The sequence below is a fragment of the Gaeumannomyces tritici genome, assembly GCF_000145635.1.
Source record: "Gaeumannomyces tritici R3-111a-1 unplaced genomic scaffold supercont2.3, whole genome shotgun sequence".
Lineage (NCBI taxonomy): Eukaryota > Fungi > Ascomycota > Sordariomycetes > Magnaporthales > Magnaporthaceae > Gaeumannomyces > Gaeumannomyces tritici.
The window spans coordinates 3,436,298-3,454,824 of NW_008804547.1; the positions used below are offsets into that span (position 1 = coordinate 3,436,298).

At 57.5% G+C, this 18,527-nt stretch overlaps 3 protein-coding genes across 3 annotated transcripts; 1 reads left to right on the top strand and 2 right to left on the bottom strand.

Moving 5' to 3' along the window:
• Positions 1-3,938: 3,938 nt before the first annotated feature.
• Positions 3,939-8,648, bottom strand: GGTG_06263 (hypothetical protein). Its single transcript, XM_009224079.1, has 9 exons — positions 8,155-8,648; positions 7,755-8,073; positions 7,515-7,694; positions 7,289-7,449; positions 6,845-7,217; positions 6,191-6,779; positions 6,019-6,138; positions 5,740-5,942; positions 3,939-5,667 (listed from the first exon to the last, which is right to left on the bottom strand). Exons 1-9 carry the CDS (start codon positions 8,308-8,310, stop codon positions 5,168-5,170), a joined length of 2,601 nt encoding a protein of 866 aa, XP_009222343.1. The 5' UTR covers positions 8,311-8,648; the 3' UTR covers positions 3,939-5,167.
• An 89-nt stretch (positions 8,649-8,737) lies between these two features.
• On the top strand, positions 8,738-14,247 carry GGTG_06264 (zinc metalloprotease). The gene is made up of 4 exons (XM_009224080.1): positions 8,738-9,366; positions 10,386-11,177; positions 11,267-13,484; positions 13,568-14,247. The coding sequence occupies exons 2-4, from the start codon at positions 10,420-10,422 to the stop codon at positions 13,763-13,765; spliced, it is 3,174 nt and encodes a 1,057-aa protein (XP_009222344.1). The 5' UTR covers positions 8,738-9,366; positions 10,386-10,419; the 3' UTR covers positions 13,766-14,247.
• Positions 14,080-16,948, bottom strand: GGTG_06265 (ornithine decarboxylase). Its single transcript, XM_009224081.1, has one exon. It carries the CDS (start codon positions 15,855-15,857, stop codon positions 14,487-14,489), a length of 1,371 nt encoding a protein of 456 aa, XP_009222345.1. The 5' UTR covers positions 15,858-16,948; the 3' UTR covers positions 14,080-14,486.
• Positions 16,949-18,527: the final 1,579 nt, after the last annotated feature.

Below are 18,527 nucleotides of genomic sequence, written 5' to 3' on the forward strand. Positions count from 1 at the left end.
TACTCCTCCCTCTGTTGCGCGTCTTGGTGCCGGGTCCTCTGGCCTCCCATCCTCGAGGCAGGCCTTGTTCGTCGCACGCTTTCACCTGCGGCGTGACCGCGCGGTGTGCTAGGTCACATGAGGCATTTCTGTGCCCCGAGACCGCATGCCTTGGACGGGGCAGGTCCAGATTACTAACGCGTGCCGCCCCTCCCATCCCTCTCAGCCTCATGCGGTCAGCCGAAGAGGTGCCAGGCATGCTTGGGGGTGGCTTCTGTTAAATTCACGATTGTGATCTGTCATGCCGCCATATGCTCCGTTTGTTGTCCTCTGAGCTCAAAGGAGTCCGCCGTCCTTGTGCTGGCAGGATGGATCAGCGGTTGTCCGCCTCGCAGCCCAGCCTTTGTGTTTTTCCCTGTTTGGGCCACGCAAGGCTGCACCTGCACCTGCACCGCCTATGACCATGCATGTCCGCCTGCCTTGCTCGCGTGCTATTACCACTCATGGCCTGCCTTCCCCCTGGTCGATTGTGGGCAACCATTCCGAGGGCAAAAGCGAGTTATCGCGCTCTTCCGATCCGGGCTTCACGTAAGATACAGAGGGCCCCACGGGTCTCGAGGTTGTATTATTTTAGGAAGTTCCGTTGATGAGTGTGATGTTGATAATGCTTGTGGATGTGCCACGTCAGAGGCACTAGCTAGCCATCGTGACGCGACTATGGCCGCCCATCTCTATCCGGTCGTGCCTCTCGGGACAAGAAATCATATTGACCACCATGGGGTGCAGGGTGGGCGTTGCACGAGCTTGCCTCTCGTATCGGAGCAAATTGTGTCTGAATCAAAGAGTATGCTACACCCCCTCCTGATTTCCTGAATAGCTGCACCCCTTCACGGGCACAGAAATAGCGTAGTGCATATTGTTTTTTTTGTTTACCCGCCGTGAGAGGTTGGCTGGGCGGGCAGAGAGGGTAATATTTGCCAGGGATTTTGAGATGGTCGCAATCCCTATTCCGTTATTTGCCGTAGGTGGCTGGTATCATTATCGTTTTCCTCTGCTGATTCGCCACCCCCTTTTCTGGCCTGGCTCTGTCAGGGAGCCAAGCCACATCGTTCCGCCCCCTGCGATGCTTTTCGCATACTGTATGTAGAGGATGGCCCTGGCCGTGAAGTCTTCATAGTTCTTTTCTGTCACTATCCGTTCTCTCTTTTTTCATTTTTTTTTGTGTGAAATTGCGGTTCGTATACAAAGGGGAGGCGTTGCTGGGAGCGTGTAATCCCCCTGGGTTTTGCCACCGTCCCGCTTTTTCTATTCTTGACTTTCGTCCAAACTTTTTTCACGTTTTGTTTCTCGATCTTCTCGGAGTGAGTTGCTGAGTGGAGTGATGATGGCGGAATATTCCATCGTCAAGATAAAAAACAAAAAGAAACAAAAAAGGGCTGTGCCAAGTTGTGTTTTTTTTTTCGAACGAACGAACACGCAAATCACAACATCACGGTGCAAGCGTAAGGGCCATCCAGGGCCCATCCATAAATGATACTCTGTCGGCATATCGGTCATCGACTCAACAAGCCCATCACGACTAGGGTACGGTCCCTCGTCGTGGGTGGCCTTGTGGCGGGTCCGGGCTCGGCGGAGGGTATTTTTGATAGGCGATGTCCGGGAAGGGGAAGGGATCAGGGATGCTTTTCTTTTTGTTTGTTGGACCGCAATAGATACGGGGCGGGTTTGCCGCCGCCGTCGTCGTCGTCGTCGTCGTACAGCCCTACACAGGGGACTGGGATTAATGTAGTTCGCGGACCCCTTTTTCTCCTCCCTGTCGAGCTTGCTACGTACGCAGTAAGTACCTAGTTGCTGGATGATACGATTTGGGGCCAGCCACCCCGCCCTCTTCTTGCTTTTTTTTGTGTGTGTTCCTTCTCGCCCGCCTTCTTTCTTTGGGTATGCGGGCTACCTACGGGGACTTGCAGATATATCGCTGGGCGCCCCTCCGTGCCTACTACCTCCGGCTCGGCTTTTCTCTCCTTGTTCGGCGTCATCGCAGAGCAGAGGGGAGGGGCACGCGGGGACACATTGTGGCATGGGTACTACGAGCACTGTACTTGTTGAATACATGCACCGGGCAAGGGCCACAATATGCGTGCCTGACCGACGTCGCTCGCTGCCCGATAATGACCTCCCCCCGGTGTCGCCAAAGGAGGGCGAGGTAGGGACAGAAATCGGTGTGTGGCCTATACCGTCGGGCACACACGCCCCTCCACCTGCTGCCTCTTCTACCTATCTAGGGGCGGGGTCCCCTTGGGCTGCTTCTGTGGCCTCATTTATCCATCCAAGGGCAGCGAGGGGAAAACGCGGGACTGAGCAGGGCAAATGAGAGCCGGCATGGCGCCGCCTTGCACATAACAACAAGCCGAAGCAAGACCGGTCTGCCTTTCCAGCCGGGGCCATTCCAAGGAGCAGGCACGCGTCAGGGAGGGTTAAAGGGAGGTAGGTGCCTTTCTGGACCTGACTCTTGCCCTCATGCCTGGCCTGCCCATCGCATCTCGGCGGCGGGCGGGCGGGCGGCACTCGAGTGAGAAAGGGAGACTGGATGGGGATGGCATGTTGTGGTCCATGGGCGCGGGGGGCGAGCTGGTTGATTCGTACCAAGGCGTGCCAACGCAGCCCATGTTCCTCAAAGCATGAATAGACTAGCGCTTGTTGTAGACGAGGCCTTTGATGCCGGCCCGCATGCTCCTGGTTTCACTCTCGGGTGCCCATTCTCCACGAGATACATCCAGGCACCGCAGACATGTCCTAGGTGGTGTCTCTCCTCTCGGGTATCGGGAGTGGGAGGGGAGGCAGACTGAAGGGCGATATCAGGTTGGGGTGGGACGAAAAGGAAGGCGCCATCTTGCAGGAGTAGCAGCCGCCTTCTTTTTTTTTCATTTTTTTTTCATTTTTTTTTTTACTCTCTTTTTCCCCCCTTAGTCATTTTCTCTGATGATCGACATAGGGTTTTACCCCCCTGCTCGCCCATTGGTGCACACGGCCAACACTCCCGGAGACTCTCATCCACCCCATCCATCCTCCCCCGCGTTGCCTGCCGACGTGCGCGCCTTGTTAGCTTTAAAGGGGTGGGCCAAACACAACTTCCTGCCTGCCGGCTCATCCTCTCTCTGTCTTGCATGCCCTACCCACTTCCCTTTTTGCTTTACATGCCCTCGGCTGGGACGGAGCCCGTCGGGGAGTGGGGAGGCGAGAGCCAACGATATCACGACGCGCCAAGTGGCCCGTGGACGGCAGGGGATGGACGACGTGGGGGACAGAGTATGGGCAGTTGGATGGACCTCATGGGTCCCGCCTCTGCAGGATGGCGCGATATTTTCTCAAAGCGTGGCGCGGCGGTGTGACGTCGTTGATGCTACATCGACCGGCCTGTCTCCCGTCCGCCAACCTTGTTTTCTTTTATTCTCTCTCATCGACCACAAGGGCTCATCTCCATCAGATGGGTAGTCAGTTGAGGCGGGGATTTTGTTCCGCCCCCGTACCATGGGACTCGAGCGGACAGGGCCCCCTTAAACCATTTATGTACCCCCGTTTCGAGGAGGCTAATGGCTGCGAACAAACAGAAAAGAAAACGAGGCGACTACAGTACTCCCCCGTTACATCGTGCCACCGGGACTTGCCTACCTTCGTGCTTGGCACGGGCGCCAAACTTAATCATGGCGCCGCACGCAGCAGCCCTGGCCGAATGATAGATCGTGGGCTAGACAAGGGGGGACATGCGGGGTAAGGAAAGTAAAAGTCAATGGGCAAATCAAGCACTTGAAACGCCCAGGGCGGCAATAGCAACAACGCATCTAGCCGGCCGCCGGCCGCCGGGTGTGGGCCGATGGTGCAGGGCGCAAGTGCCGGGGGCGGGTAGATGGCATGCGTCTCGCTAGCCTCACCCAGCATCGGTCAAGGTGAAGAACGGGAAGGGCGGCTGGGGGGCTGGGAGTGAGGGGGGTTGGGAGAAGAGAGAGACATGGATACCTACTCTAGGTACCTATCTAGATACTACGGTATGTCATCTACCAAGGGGCAGCGGTGCGGCTGGGCAGGTACTCGACCTAGCGCGAGGCACACATGTACCTAGCCAGGCTGCGCAGAGGCAACAGGCAGTGGTTCGCGCCCCGTGTCACCATGCCTGGACACACCTCAAGCTTGTGTATGGATTTGTAAACATGGCACCCTCGCACTTGGGCGTGTACAGTGCGGGGAAAGGTTCGATCCCGTACCTCGCCTTCGGCTGTTTGATGTTGTCTGTTTTTGATTTAATCTCTTTCCTTTTCTTCTCCTTATCTTAATATTCCCACGGCTGTTGTACTCGATCAGGCAGGCAAGCAGGTAGGCAGGCAGGCCATATGCCACATGCAACAAGCCGCTCCCGTGCCACCACCTTGTGCTCCTGTGGCTTCCTCAGTCCCGACCGCCTCGCACGTCCTTCCGATAACGCCGCGCCCCTTTTCCGAAGAGGAAGAAAAAGAAGAGTAAGACAAAAGGACCAAGGCCACGTTTAGGTTTGAAGTCAGGAGACCGTGCGGTGTTCCGTCATGCGTCCTCTCCAGAAAAAAAAAGTCCATGATCCGTTGAGAGTCGTCTCTATGATGATGCAAGACGTCTTACTAGCGCTCATCGTGGCCCGCAAGGGTCTTCTCGTGTGCCATGTCGTATCCCACACGCGGCCTTTTCGTATGGCCCAACCTTGGTGCTGCAATGCGTGCGCGTGGAACCGTGGCGTCGCTCGGCGAATTTGTACCCCCCCATCCTGGCCGTGACACAAAGCGTACGGCGGGTGGCGCGGAAGCAGTGGCCGCCGCCACGGCGAGAGCATGGCACCATTCAGCAAGGTTGATGGGCCCAGATCTGGCTCCAGGATGCTCCTGTTTGCCCCGACTCGCCCGACCCTGCGAGATGACCGATGTCGTTGTCTGTCCAACCGTTTCTGTCGCTCACGTCGGACATCGGGGCCACAGATGGAAGCGCCCACAGGATCTGGCTCTTGTGTCCGGCGGTGTATCAGACCATGGCTACGCACATGCTTGGCGCCACAGGGCATGGGTTGCTCGGGTTTGTCGTCTATGAATTATTATTCGGTTGGCCAGCCTATAGCGACCGCTTTGTCCACCATCAGCGCATCATCATCGGGTGGATGGCGTCCCTGGCACTACGTCTGTATGGGATGTGGATTGGCCTTGATTTCGCGCACGATCTCCTTTGTCCTCGCGTTGTCCTCGAAACTGGCACTGATGAGGTCCAGCGTCTCCTCGAGCGTAAAGTAGAGACTGAGCTCGCTCTCGATCCATAGGTAGCGAACCTCACGTAGGTTCGATTGCAGCACCTCGGAGAGGTACTTGAGTCGTAGCCACGAGGGCACGTACTGGCTTGTCGACGGGATCTGTTCGTCGCCTATGCGGGTTGGTGGGAAGAGATCGTCAAGCTCGGTGATGCTTGAAATCATGTTTGCGATATTGTAGGCCTCGTCTTGGCCGATCGAGGGCATCTCCATGACGTCGGCGATGACCTTGGTCGCCACGGCGTCGACGAGAGAACCCACCGCCTGGAACCAGGCCGACTTGGTCAGAATCCCATCCCAGGCCGCCGAGACCGACCGTACCTGCGCCACAGCCGACTCCATAAAGCTCTGTTCCATCACGCTTTGCTGCCCTGCGCCAGAACAAGCAGTCAGCACTTGGGGCTACTTCGAGTCACTCCGAGCCGGATAGAATGGCTGCTTACCTCCCAGAAGGTCCTTCACAATGGTCTTCTGTGTGCTCATTTCGTTGCTATATGCACGGTTGGCAAAGGCCTGCAGGGCCTTAACATCGTTATCTATTCGCAACATGTTCCTGGCGCGGCTTGTCAGGTCCTCTCGGGCTTTCCATGCTGCCGCATAGTCGGCAAGCCTCCCTGCCAAGTAAGTGGCGTCGTTATAAAGGTACCTGCGGCAACGCGAGAGGTTAGGATATTCCGGCAAGCTGGGATCAGATGAGACTCGTCCTTTAAGTCGTGACATACATGTTTCCGCCTAGGCCTGCTGAATAGTAGTACGGCGACACCGCCCTGAACATGGCAAGGACCAGCGTTGGAACACTGAAAAGACCGGCGGCAGCAGTGGCGACGGGGTTGCTCTCATGGCTGTCCCATGTTAGCTTAGACGCAATAGAGAAGACCCCACCTCCATACGCACCTTGTTTGCGTGAGCGCAGCGCCATCCTCAAGGATAGAAAATACTAGGGAGAGCACAGGGTCTGGCATAGAAGTGATGTTGTACGTCTCCTTCAATGTCAGCTCTCTAGACCCCGTGTTTGCCTTGTGGTCGGCACGAGGGTTGGGAGCAGGGTTTGCTTCGGGCGCTGCTGAAGGCTCCTCCTGCACGTCGTCCTCGCCCCAGCCCCAGGCATCTGCCGCATCGCTTTCGTCATCGTTGGCGCCCTTGGCGTCTCGTTTCGCTTCTTTCTCGTCCTGCTTGGGGTCATCCTTGGCATCGGACTTGCCATCCTCGACCTTGGCCTCGTCCGAGATCTCCTCGTCAGCACCCCAGGCACCCCATGCGTCGACATCGTCATCGCCAACTTCTGGGGCGGGTTCTGCGGGCTTCTTGCTCTCCACGGCGCTTTCTTGTTGCTCCCCGGCGTCGCCATCTGACCAGGCCGAGTCCCATCCGTGATCGTCGGTGGCTGCGCCGGCTGACGGACCGTTTGCGGCGAGTTCTTTGCCTTCGGACCGGGAAACAATCTGTGTCTCTATCCTCTCCACTTGCTTGGGCGTTCCCAGTCCTGCAATATAGTAATCAGCACCATTTTCGCCCCTCTTGCGACGGGCCACCAGATATGGGGCTTACCTTGTGATAGTTTTGTGCGAATGGTATCCAGCGCCGCTTCCCGGCATTTGGAGAGCCAGACTTTGGGCGCGCTCTCGACCCATTCCTGGAGATCGTCGAGTTCTGAGAAGCCCAAGCTTGTCACCTGAGCACAAAACGCCCTGGCAGACTCGATCACGGCTTGGAATTCGTTCATGTCCTTCAGGGACGCTGGCACTGCCGCGCTGAGCCACACGTTTATGATCCTGTTGATTAATTCAGGCATCATGACCTTGGACAGGACCTCCACAAGCTCGAGAGGAAGGGCAGCTGCGAGGAACTTGAGGATCTGGACGAGATCTGCAAACAACGCCTCGACAGTTCGTACAGATTCCCCTGTGGCTCGTAAACATTGCTACAAGGCTGGTCAGCACTAACGGTAGTTTGATTTGCAGGCAGAATTAACCGGATGGATATATAGCCTACATCTTGAACTTGAATGCCAGGTAGAGGAGAGGAGCTCTGTAGGTCCATCCTTGGACCGACAATGGCCTCGTCCAGGCCATGCCAGAGATCAGACATCCGCCGGTCGACTTCCTTGTACGCCTGGAGGCCAACTACGGCATCAGGCAGACTCATAGGCTCATCTAGATAGGGCATACAGGTGTCAGCAACAGGTGGCCGCCTGGAACGAGATAGTGATGTTGGCTACCTGAGCGGGTCTGCTGGACTGAAAACTCGGACTTCTCGGCGTCGAGGTGAACGAGTGCATTCCAGACGTGGTCAAAGACCTCGTGCACATCCGACTTGAGCTCAAAGGCGCGCATGTTTAGCAGCTTGACGGCTTTACACGAGCCGCTGACGGAGAGGGCGTCTAGACTCGCCCACGATTCTGTTGTTGCCGGGGGTTAGCGACGCGCCGTCAGCCGCCAAGAGTGAGGTGTGTGCGTACTCTCTAGCAGATGGAGCGCGTCCAGGATGCGCCTCTCGGCGCGGGCCTGCTCAACCTCGTCAAGTATGGTAGTTACAGCTTTGATGGCCCGCAGGGTCTGAATTAGCTGGTCGTTGTAGTTCAGCTCGCGCACTAGAAACGCTGCCCTGGACTCGGCCTCCTCAACAGTCTTTCCCGAGACCTCGGGTTCCTCTGCCTCCCGCTGGATATCACCGGCCATCTGCTTGGAGCGGTTGATGTCGTCCTGGAGTGTCTTGGCATTGTCATACCACGTCTTGACATCGTCGGCGGTCTCGTGGTTGACGGTGCGGATTTCGTCCTGGGCGAGGCAATTTGGGTTATTAGTATCAGGTACGGGCTAGAAGTTGCCGCTGGCCCCCTTTTTCACATGGGCACTTACCTCGAGTGTTGATTTCGCGTCCTGTAGGGCCTTGATCCCGGCAGGGAGCTCCTTGGGCGCGATCTTGAGTGAGGATAGATGCTCGTCTGGGAACGAGCCCTCGATGGCAAAGGCGACCAGGGCCGGCCCGAGGGCGTTTGCGGGCGTAGCCGCCATGGCTAGGGGCAGCGCGCCGGGGTCGTCCAGGAGTGCTGGGGTCGAGGCAGCCCCTCTGCGCTTTGCAGCGGCCAGCCGTGCGCGATGGTGGTTCTCCGTCTATCTCGGGCGTTTGCTAGCCGCGCGCGATGTCCTGTTCTCGCTCTTGCCTCGACTTCGTGTTCGCAGTACTCGACGCAGGGATCGTCGGCGGTTATTAGCGGCCTTGACGGCAGTCGTGCTGTCCTCGATGTTAATGTCTGGGATAGATCACAGCTGTTGGAGCTCTGGGGTGTGGCCTGTGCGCCTGTGGGTGACGTTGGAGCTCAGCCTTCAGGGGTGGGGTAGGGTTTAGGTTTAGGACTGAAGAACTGCCTAGGCTTGGCGGTTGGCAACCGGGTTAACATGCCGCCCCTCCTTCTAGCGTACCCTGCAGCAGCTAGCCCTGCACCGCGGCCCAAGTTGAGGTTAATATTGAGCGTTGCCTCCCGAGCTGGGTCCCCGAATCTGGTGAAAGCGGCGGCAAGGAAGCCCGAAAAGGAGAAGAAGAACAGAAAAGCTAGAGAAGTCAGCTAATGGAAATTAGTAGAGAGCCTGCCGCGATCGGCACAAGCCAGGCCAGGTAGTTGCGGCGTTGAGCCCACCACCTTGGGTCGTCTACACACGCCCCCGCCCCCTCAAAACGAGCTGCACTTTTGGCAGGAGACAGCGCACGCCGAGCCACCGCCCTTCGCCAATACCCCCGCTCAATCAATACCCGGGCGTTCCAGTCAGGTAGTCCACCCGCCTCGGGACGAACCAAGACTTTGCGCAGGGAGCAGGCGAAGGCATCCGCTTGGAAGGCCCACGGTTGCCAACCTCGCACAATCCTGCGATCCCCGCCCTCCCTCGATCCAGTCCCGTTCCAGTCCCAGTCCCAGCCCCGACACCCAAGCCAGGCTGTCGCCCATCGTCTGCCCACACGAGCGTGCCCTTCCTTCATTGGCCTCCCTCACCTGCTGCCCACCCTCCTGCCGATAGCCGACTGCTGGCCACCGGCTGTATTCCAGAGACTCTGCCTGCAGGGCGCACCAGGAGGTACGTGAAGTGACGTGGGTGCAAGACAAAACCACGCCGGCGCTGCTGGCTGCCTGGGCCTTTTCTTTTCTTTCTTTTCCTCCTTCCTTCTGCCCTCCTTTCACTTGACTTCCATGGCCCTTCACACCGGCCCGGCCCTCGTCTTTTTTTTTCCCAAGCCCAGCCCTGATTGCCGCCTGCCCCCCTTCCGACATATCCTATCGCCGCGTCCCTGATTTGTCGCCTGCTGCCCCCTGCGTCCCGGCCCGAGATGCTCAGTCGGCCCAAAGGCCAAGGTCGGAATATCGGGCCTGGCCATGGGCCTGCGGTTGAGCCCGGGACTGCAGCCAGAAAAACTGGCCCGAACAGGTCCCACGTCAGGACCATATCCTGTGACCACACTCGACCTGCACGCCGGGACCGGCCAACGGCCGCCCAGCCCCATGCCCCCATCCATCCCGACTCTTGTGCCTGTCTTTGCAACCACTATGCTGCCGACGGGCATCCTCAGGCTCGGTCACGTTCCGATGCACACGCCCAGGCATATGCTCAGGCACATGCCCAGACGATGCGCCTCAGGAAGGTCGTCCTCAACTCAATGCTCGAGGGGGTAATTAATATCGCCGTGGGCTTGCTCTTTATCCTCGCATGCGTGCGCGCCGAGAGTGAGACTGGGTATGGAGTCTTTGCATCGGCTCCCTCGCCTTTTCCGCCTTTGACCGCTTCCCGGGACCAGCACCATGATCAGCATCATGCGCTGCATCTCGGGAAATGTATATCCGCGCTACTCTGCTCATCCGCAACACTCCCAAGCCTAGACAATTGCTGTCTTGACAACCCCCAAACTTTGGACTGTCCTACTAGGAGAGGCGGTCATCCCCATGTGGCAATCCGCCTACCTATCTGCCTATCAGGGTTTACCTGACCGACCCTGGACTGCAAACATTTACCGACCGTCTTCTGTTCCATCTCCTCCCAACGCCAGCCTATGTCCATTGGCCTTCATGCTTGGCGACTAACCAATATCACACCGTGCTTAGACTGTTTACCCAAATTTCCAACAAGTTCTCCAACATGAGCGGCGAACAAGGGAGCCATGGTTTCCGCAAGGTCCAGAGCTTCCAGACAGACTATGCGCCTACCGTTATCACGCAATATGAGTCCCTGAGAAGCGGTATGCAGGTCGTCGTGGCCGACCGCAAGGGGCCAAAGGTCAACGGCTACTTCACGCTGGCCACTGAGATCTTCGACGACTCGGGTGCTCCTCACACCCTTGAGCATCTGGTCTTTATGGGGTCTCGGAGCTACCAGTACAAGGGTCTGCTGGACAAACTCGCCTCTCGTGCCTACTCGGGCACTAACGCCTGGACCGCCATCGACCACACTGCCTACACCCTGGAGACCGCCGGCTGGGATGGCTTCGCGCAAATCCTACCCGTGTACCTAGAGCACGTACTCGTGCCCACAATCACGGACGAGGGCTGCGCCACTGAGGTCCATCACATCGACGGCGAGGGCAACGATGCCGGTGTTGTCTACTCGGAAATGCAGGCGCTGCAGTACTCCAGTACCGAGCTCATGTACCTCAGGGCCCGCCGCCTTCTCTATCCTGAGAACATCGGGTTCCGCTACGAGACAGGCGGCATGATGGAGGCTCTCAGGGTTCTGACTCCTGAGAGGATCCGTGAATTTCACAAAGTCATGTACCAGCCGCGGAACCTGGCTCTCATAATCGTCGGCGAGACAGACCATGACAACCTCCTCCAGATCCTGGAAGGCTTCGAGGAGAGCATTAAGGATCATATCCCGCCCCCGGATGCCCCATTCAAGAGGTGTGTATGCCATGAATGGTGTCACTTGCTACCATATTGCATATCGGTCTCGACCGCGTGCTGCTTGCTGACAACCATCTGTCCAAAAGGCCCTGGATCGACTCGGCACAGCCCCCTCCCCTGAAAGAGACCGTTGTGGAGACTGTCGAGTTTCCCGAAGAGGACGAGTCGACAGGTGGGGTCGTGGTAGCCTTCTTCGGTCCCAGCTGCACCGATATCATCGAGTCTTCTGCCCTAAACATCCTCCTGACGTACCTCTGCGGCTCGTCCGTGTCTATTCTTGAGAACATCATGGTTGAGAGGGAGGAGCTGGCGAGCTCAATCGGGACGTGGTGGGACAGCCGGCCGAACTCGGTCATCTGGTTCGAGCCCACGGGCGTTGCGACCGAGAAGCTTGCATTCGTCGAGCAGCGTCTGATATCGCTCCTCAGGGAGGTGGCTGAGAAACCCATTGACATGAAGTACATGAAGGAGTGCCTCAGCCGTGAGCGAAGGCAGGTCAAGTTCCAGGCCGAGGGCTCTGAGCAGTTCTACTCGGGCAACATCATCACGGACTATCTGTTTGGAAAGCGCGACGGTTCTACCCTGAAGCAGATGAAGGGCCTTCACGAGTACGACACCCTGGAGTCATGGACGGACGAGCAGTGGCGAGCCTTCCTCAGAAAATGGATGTCGGATGCCCACCACGTATCCATTTTGGGCAAGCCCTCGATGGAATTAGCCAATAAGCTCAAGGCTGCCGAGGAGGAGCGGATAGCCAAACGGAAGGCGGAACTCGGCCCAGAGGGTCTCAAAAAGCTCGCAGAGCGGTTGGAGGCTGCGAAGAAGAAGAACGAGATCGCCATTCCAGAGTCGGTCATCGACAAGTGGCCCGTCCCCGGGACTGAGTCCATTCACTTCATCGAGTCGAGCACCGCACGAACCGGAAAGGCCAAGGCTGTGGGGGCGCCCGCGGGCCCGGCGCAGAAGCTCATCGACGGTGTACCCCAGGGCCTCCCCCTATTTGTGCAGTTTGAGCATGTCCCGAGCAACTTTGTGCATATTACGGTCCACATCGGCACCTCGCCGGCACCCGTCAAGCTGCTGCCGCTGCTTTCGCTCTTTAACGACAACTTCTTCAACTCGCCCATCATGCGGGGCGGCAAGAAAATCGAGTTCGAGGAGGTCGTCATGGAGCTCGAGAAAGATACAATCAGTTACCATCTCAGCTCGGGCTACAGGGTCAGCGACCCCGAGAGCATGGTGCTGCAATTCCAGATCGAGCCCGACAAGTACGCCACCATCATCGGATGGATCCGCACCATGATGTTTGACAGCATCTTTGACCCGCAGCGCCTCAAGGCATGCGTGGCCAAGGCGCTGGCCGACATACCTGAGTCCAAGCGTGACGGCAAGATCATGTCACAGGAGGTGGACATAGCCATCCACTTTGTCAAGCAGTCGTACCCTGTGGCGAAGCGGACGCTGGTCAAGGCCGTTTACCTCCGGAGGTTGAAAAAGCTGCTCGAGAAGGAGCCAGAGACGGTTGTGTCGTGGTTCCAAGAGCTGCGCAAGGCGCTCTTCACCTTTGAGAACACGCGTGTCCTGGTCACCGCCGATGTGTCCAAGCTGCAAAACCCGGTCGCTGCCTGGGATGCCCTGACGGAGAGGCTTTGGGCGCCGGACCCCAAGGACATGGTGCCGATAGTGAGGCAGTCGGCCATGCTGAGCGACGAGGGCCGCAAGCCGGGCTCGGTCGGGACTGTCATCATCCCCATGACGACTCTGGATTCTTCATATAGCGTAAGCACAGCCTCGAGTCCGCTGTCGTACTCGGACCCTCGCCTGCCCGCGTTCCTGGTGGCTATCGGCTACCTCGAGGCGGTCGAGGGCCCGCTATGGAACGCTGTTCGCGGGAACGGGCTCGCTTACGGCGTCTCGTTCAGCCGCGAGCTCGATGACGGCTACCTGCAGTACAAGGTGTACCGGTCACCCGACGCGTCAAAGGCCATTGAGGCCAGTCGTGCCGCCGTCGAGGCGATTGGCTCCGGAACCGCCCCGCTCGACCGCCATCTCGTCGAGGGCGCCGTTTCGGGCATCGTCATGGGCTTTGCCGACGAGCAGGCAACTATGGCGGCCGCGGCGCAGCAGAACTTTGTCCTCGGTGTCATCCGCGGGCTCTCGCCCGACTGGAACAGGCGAATCATGGCGGCCGTGCGCAATGTCTCCCACGACGAGATCCACCGCGTCGTCTCGGAGCTCATCGTGCCCATATTCAAGCCTGGGTCTAGCAATGTTGTCGTAACGTGTGCGCCGCTTCTGCAAGAGGTATGTTGTCCCTGTCACGCATTTGCCTATAACCTCGAATCCCATTTCTTTTTGCTAACCTTGTCTGTTTTGTTTGCCATCAGTCGATGGATAAGGCATTCAAGTCGATGGGCTACAAGACGCAGGTGCAGACCCTGTCGCACTTCCACGACGACTACGGCTTTAAGGGAGAGGACGGAGATGATGACGCGGGCGACGAGGAGAGCGAAGGGGACGACAGCGAGGACGACGACGATGAATCTGGCGATGATGATACGGACGGCGAGCCTAAGGATCTGTAGGGGACGCTGACATCACCATCTGGGGCAAAATAAAGCGCTTTTCTTCCTCTTTGCTTGAACTTGGTTTCCTAGACCTGAGGGACTGGTGTATCAGCAGTTGCCCTATCATCAGCGCGACATGTGGTGGGATAGACAAGGCAGGCGAGAATGCTGCCAGCCTTGCAAAGGCTCATCCTGATAGATTAGCCAGGGCGGGGGTGTTGGAATCAGAGACCACCACACCTGGATACCTAACCAAGTTTGACAAGGAAACAAAGTTGATCTGACCAATTTGTGTTATGGTAAGACCCGACTATCGAGAGCACGACTCTGCTGTGTTCTTGCGATAGGGCCAATATTCACTCATCCACGGTTCGTCAATGGCGCTGCATGCTTCACTTTAAATATCTCTATTCAAAGCTCTTTTTTGTTCGCTTGCTGTTAATCTAACTTTGCGCCAAAGTTAGCAAGAGCCAAGTCTATCTATAAATGCTATTCTCAAGAAGTGAAAGTGCACTATACTGCTGCGTAGGAACCCGTTTTTTTCTTCGTATTCCTTTCACAGTCACCGAATTTTTTACCTCTCGTCCGTCATATCTCGTCCCAAAAGCCACGCGCGGATCCATCTAACCATGACACAACATGTGCCAAGTTTCGATCGAACGAACCAAAGACAAAAAGCAAACATGTTGGTTCAACCCTGAAACAGCCGTCGCTTCAGACGGGCTAAAAGCGAGTCGTCTCAAGCAAAGTTCATGAGCATAGCCCGAGCAGCCGGCTCGCTGCAGACGTAAACGACGTCGTGGGAGTCGGAGAAACCGTTGAAGCGGGTGGCGGAGCACTTGGTGTAGGCACCCATGTCCTCAAAGTAGAGCCAGTCGCCAACATCGATGGTCTGCTGGAAGCGGACGCTCTCCGAGATGCGGTCAATGCCGTCGCATGTGGGGCCCCACACTGAGTACTCGATGCCCTCGTCCTCGGCCGCCTGTGCGGCAGACGTGTTGTAGAGCAAGGTACCAGAGGACGAGAGCACCTTGGCAACAGGGTGCTGGTGGTCGAACATGATGCTGCTGAAGTTGCCGTATAGCCCGTCGTTGATGTAAACCATGTAGCTGGGGTTAGCCACGATGCCAGCAGCGGCGTTGGCAGGGTCCTCGAGGGTGCGGCGCGCAATGACGTTGCAGGCGATTGTGAAGGCGGCCGAGACGAAGTAGCGGCCGGGCTCGGCGATCAGAGCCACGTTGCGGTGGGGCGGGAAGTATTCCTCGAGGGCATCACGCAGAACGCCGGCCATGGCCTCAAAGGTCTCGTCGCTGCAGAAGCCACCACCAACATCAAGCGTCTTCATGTCGAAGCCATGGGCGGCAGCCTGGGCAAAGACGGTGTCGGCGTCGCGGACGGCCTTGAGGAAGGCGAGCGGGTCGGAAGCACCGGAGCCGACATGGAAGGAGACGCCAACGACGTTGAGGCCCAGCTGGCGGGCGAGGCGGAGCAGGCCGTCGGTGGAGTCGAGCGAGGCACCAAACTTGAGGCTCAGGCGGCAGAGCGAGGAGCTGTCGTCGGTCAGGATGCGCAGGAAGAGCTCAGCGGTGGGGTACAGCTTGGCGATCTTGTGCAACTCGTCGGCGTTGTCGAAGGTCATCTGGCGCACGCCCTCCTGGGCGACGTAGCGGACGTAGGAGTTGGTCTTGCAGGGCTGGGCGTAAATGATGCGCGAGGGGTCGACGCCCATGTCGAGGACCTGCTTGATCTCCGTCTTAGAGGCGCAGTCGAAGCCGTTGCCGAGCTCTGCAAGCAGCCGGAGCACCTGAGGGTCCGGGTTGCACTTTACGGCATAGAAGGGCTTGACGCGGGGGAGGTTCCGCTTCCAGCGCAGGTGCTGGCGGTAGACGTGGCCGAGGTCGGCGACGAAGAAGGTGTCCTCGTCGCCGGGGTCACAGAACTCGTGGTCGATGCTCTCCACGCGGGAGCGAAGGGCATCGCCGATCAGTTGCTTGGAGACTAGCTCGCCATTGTGCTGGTGGTCCAAGAATCCCGGGGTGGTCTTCTTTAAAAACGTGTGATTAAAGTCGACTGGGGTGATGCGATCGGTAAGAGCTGTTGCCATAACCATATCCCACGAGTTGAGCGGAGGGAGAGCTGGGACGTGCTAGCGCAGGTGCTAGGAGTTTGGTTATACGGGAGCTTGCAGAAGGGGTGTTAGGGGGGCCGGAAGCGATAGCAGGCGGGTCCCGTGGCGACCTGACGAGGTGTCCTCGACTCTCCCTCGGTAAGAGGAAGAACCTTAGAGCCCGTCCTATGCGGCAGCTGGCGGTTGGGGGTGGACTCGGGGCACAGGTGTTGAAACAAAGGATCAAGCAAAAAGAGCTCGGGCTGCTTGGGCGACCTCAGCAGCGGGGGGTGGGCGCGAGTTGATGATATGGAACGTCTTGCGATGGCTGAAATCTTGATCAGAGACGAAGAACACGGCCCTGGAAGCCGTGGTGGTGTGTTCGCCTTTGATCAGACCAAAGGCAGTCTGGATGGGTGTGAGAGGCGGCTAGAGGAGGGCCGACTGGTCAGTTATGTACTCTTGCTGTCTGCCGGTATGTCGATATGCTGTGATGGTATATCTAGAGTCGAGTCAAAGTGTTGGAGTGACGGTGCGCCAATGCGACAAGAATAAAAGGGTGTGAGGAGTAGTTTTTCGGGGGCTAAATTGGCCAGTCGAGAGCGAGACCGGACCAGTCCAGACAAAGCACGACGTAGGCGAACTCTGGAACGACAAAAAACAGCGCACGACACTGAGAGGGAGAGAGAGAGAGGGAGAGAGGAGAGATTGGCGGTTCATCCAACGTGTCTTGAGACCGACATGTGATGGCACCAGAGCGACCCAATAAATAGCAAAAAGAACACGGACAACAACAATAACGACGACGGCAACGACAGGCTCGGGAGGGAGAGGAGGGGAGGGGTCTGGTTGGGGGGAGAAGCTTACGCACCGAGCGGACTCGAGTCACAAGTGAGCAAAAAAAGGGCTGACGTGACGGTTCTGGCCGTGGCGGAAACAGAGTAAAAACAGTCGGCAAGGACGGGGTTGGCTCGAGCGAGTCGAGCAGGACGGTAATCAACTGGATGCGAGAACTGAACCGGATTTGTTTTGGAGAAAAAACAGAGGAGAAGAGACGCGAAGAAGGACGAGGCCTAGGAAAACTTCAGGAGAAATGTGTGGCAGGCGGTGGGCGCAGTGTGGGGCGGAATCTTTTTTTTTTCTTCTCCTCCTGTCCTTCCCTGCTTGGTGTTGGTGGGTTGCTTCCTAATTTGTCGCTAGGGGATCGAGATGAACAGGAGAATTGGGCAATAGGGCAATAGGGTTCGCTTTCTTCCCAAAATGGAAATGAATTTATTTATTTACTGGTCCGCGTCTGGCTTGGGTTGCGGCTGTGCTTGGGAATTCCCTGTTATTCTTTTATGTTTTTATTTTGGTCATTTTAGCCATCCATATCCATCTCGATGACACGCTGAGCCAGGACGACGTGGTGGGCCTCGGGCCCATAATTTCCATGTTATGCTCGCATCCGCCGCCCTTCCTGGTCCTCGCTGGATCCTGAAGCCGCCTTTTCTGGTTCTGACCGCAACTTCACGGTCGAGGGGAATGGGCAGAACACGAGTCTCCAGACCGGTCTTTCTGCCGTCTTGGCTTTGAACCAGACCAGCCGGGCCCTGCCGAGCTGCTCCCAGCCGGGGAGTCACCCTCCCACTCGCGCGACACCAGCCACTTAGCGGTGCCCAAGTCGGTAACCCGGCATGGCATGTGGTGCGCGTACCTGGTGATTTCGTGTATATCATAGATATATCATGATGCAACCTGCCGCCCTGTGATTATCCATTTATTTGCCAGACGAACCTAGTCACATATGGCCGCCCGCTATAGTCTGGCTTGCACGGCTACTAGATAGACGCGCGCATTTACGACCTCCAATACGGTGCCATGGTTCTCGGCAGGTAGCTGCGTGTTGTTGAGCTTGACAAAACGGCGGAGCTTGGAAGACCGGGCAGATAGACATTTTTACAACGACTATATTCGGCTCCACCTCCAGGGGGAGAGGAGGGGGGGAGAGGTTAAGAAATGGGGAAAGAGAAGCCGGAAGGGATGAGGGAGGGCCACCGATGCCAGTCCGTTTGGCGGTCTGTCTGGCTGGCCTGTCGGGTCTGGCCCGGGTAGTGTAGTGCCCAGGGCGGGCCTCAAAATGCCGCACCAGCGACCTTCCCATTGATGGCTTGCTGAAAATGCACCTTCCCGCACCCGCGGTACTCGAGAGGAAAAAGTAGAAGAAAAAAGAAGGCTTCCCAAAAACGGAACACACGCCACATATGAGGCGACGACGTACGTGTCATCGGTCCGTGTTTGCTCTGGGTTCTAGACAAGGCCCGCGGACAGGATAAAATGAGGCGAGAACAGGCCAGGGAAGCCTGCCCGGCGTCGGTACAGCAGCGGAGGTGAATTCGCCTCGAGAACGAGACAGACGAGCCAAGGCGTCTGCTCGTCTCCGAAATCGAAATCGGTGAGCTCGCGTCGATCGGCAACGGGACAGCGCTCTGGCAACGGCTTGGCCTGACTCGGCACTGTCAGGTACCGCTGTAAACCACTGCAGTGCTACATTCCATGCCGTCCAACATAGATGCCAGCGTTGTTCTTGCGTTAAACCCGCGCCACGGATGGGTCGTCTTTTCAGGCACCGACTCCCGCTGCTGCTGTCGGACCAGCAGCAGGCCCCAATCAGCAGCAGCTTGCATGAGTTGG

What these genes read in the sequence shown, in the direction of transcription:
- GGTG_06263 (XM_009224079.1), bottom strand. Translation starts at nt 8,310, where the DNA reads ATGGCGGCTACGCCCGCAAACGCCCTCGGGCCGGCCCTGGTCGCCTTT. An exon ending in CTGGCATTCAAGTTCAAGAT is followed by an intron (nt 7,218 to 7,288) that starts GTAGGCTATATA and finishes CCAGCCTTGTAG; the next exon opens with CAATGTTTACGAGCCACAGG. An exon ending in GCAGGCCTAGGCGGAAACAT is followed by an intron (nt 5,943 to 6,018) that starts GTATGTCACGAC and finishes GCGTTGCCGCAG; the next exon opens with GTACCTTTATAACGACGCCA.
- GGTG_06264 (XM_009224080.1), top strand. Translation starts at nt 10,420, where the DNA reads ATGAGCGGCGAACAAGGGAGCCATGGTTTCCGCAAGGTCCAGAGCTTC. An exon ending in CCGGATGCCCCATTCAAGAG is followed by an intron (nt 11,178 to 11,266) that starts GTGTGTATGCCA and finishes TCTGTCCAAAAG; the next exon opens with GCCCTGGATCGACTCGGCAC. An exon ending in GTGCGCCGCTTCTGCAAGAG is followed by an intron (nt 13,485 to 13,567) that starts GTATGTTGTCCC and finishes GTTTGCCATCAG; the next exon opens with TCGATGGATAAGGCATTCAA.
- GGTG_06265 (XM_009224081.1), bottom strand. Translation starts at nt 15,857, where the DNA reads ATGGTTATGGCAACAGCTCTTACCGATCGCATCACCCCAGTCGACTTT.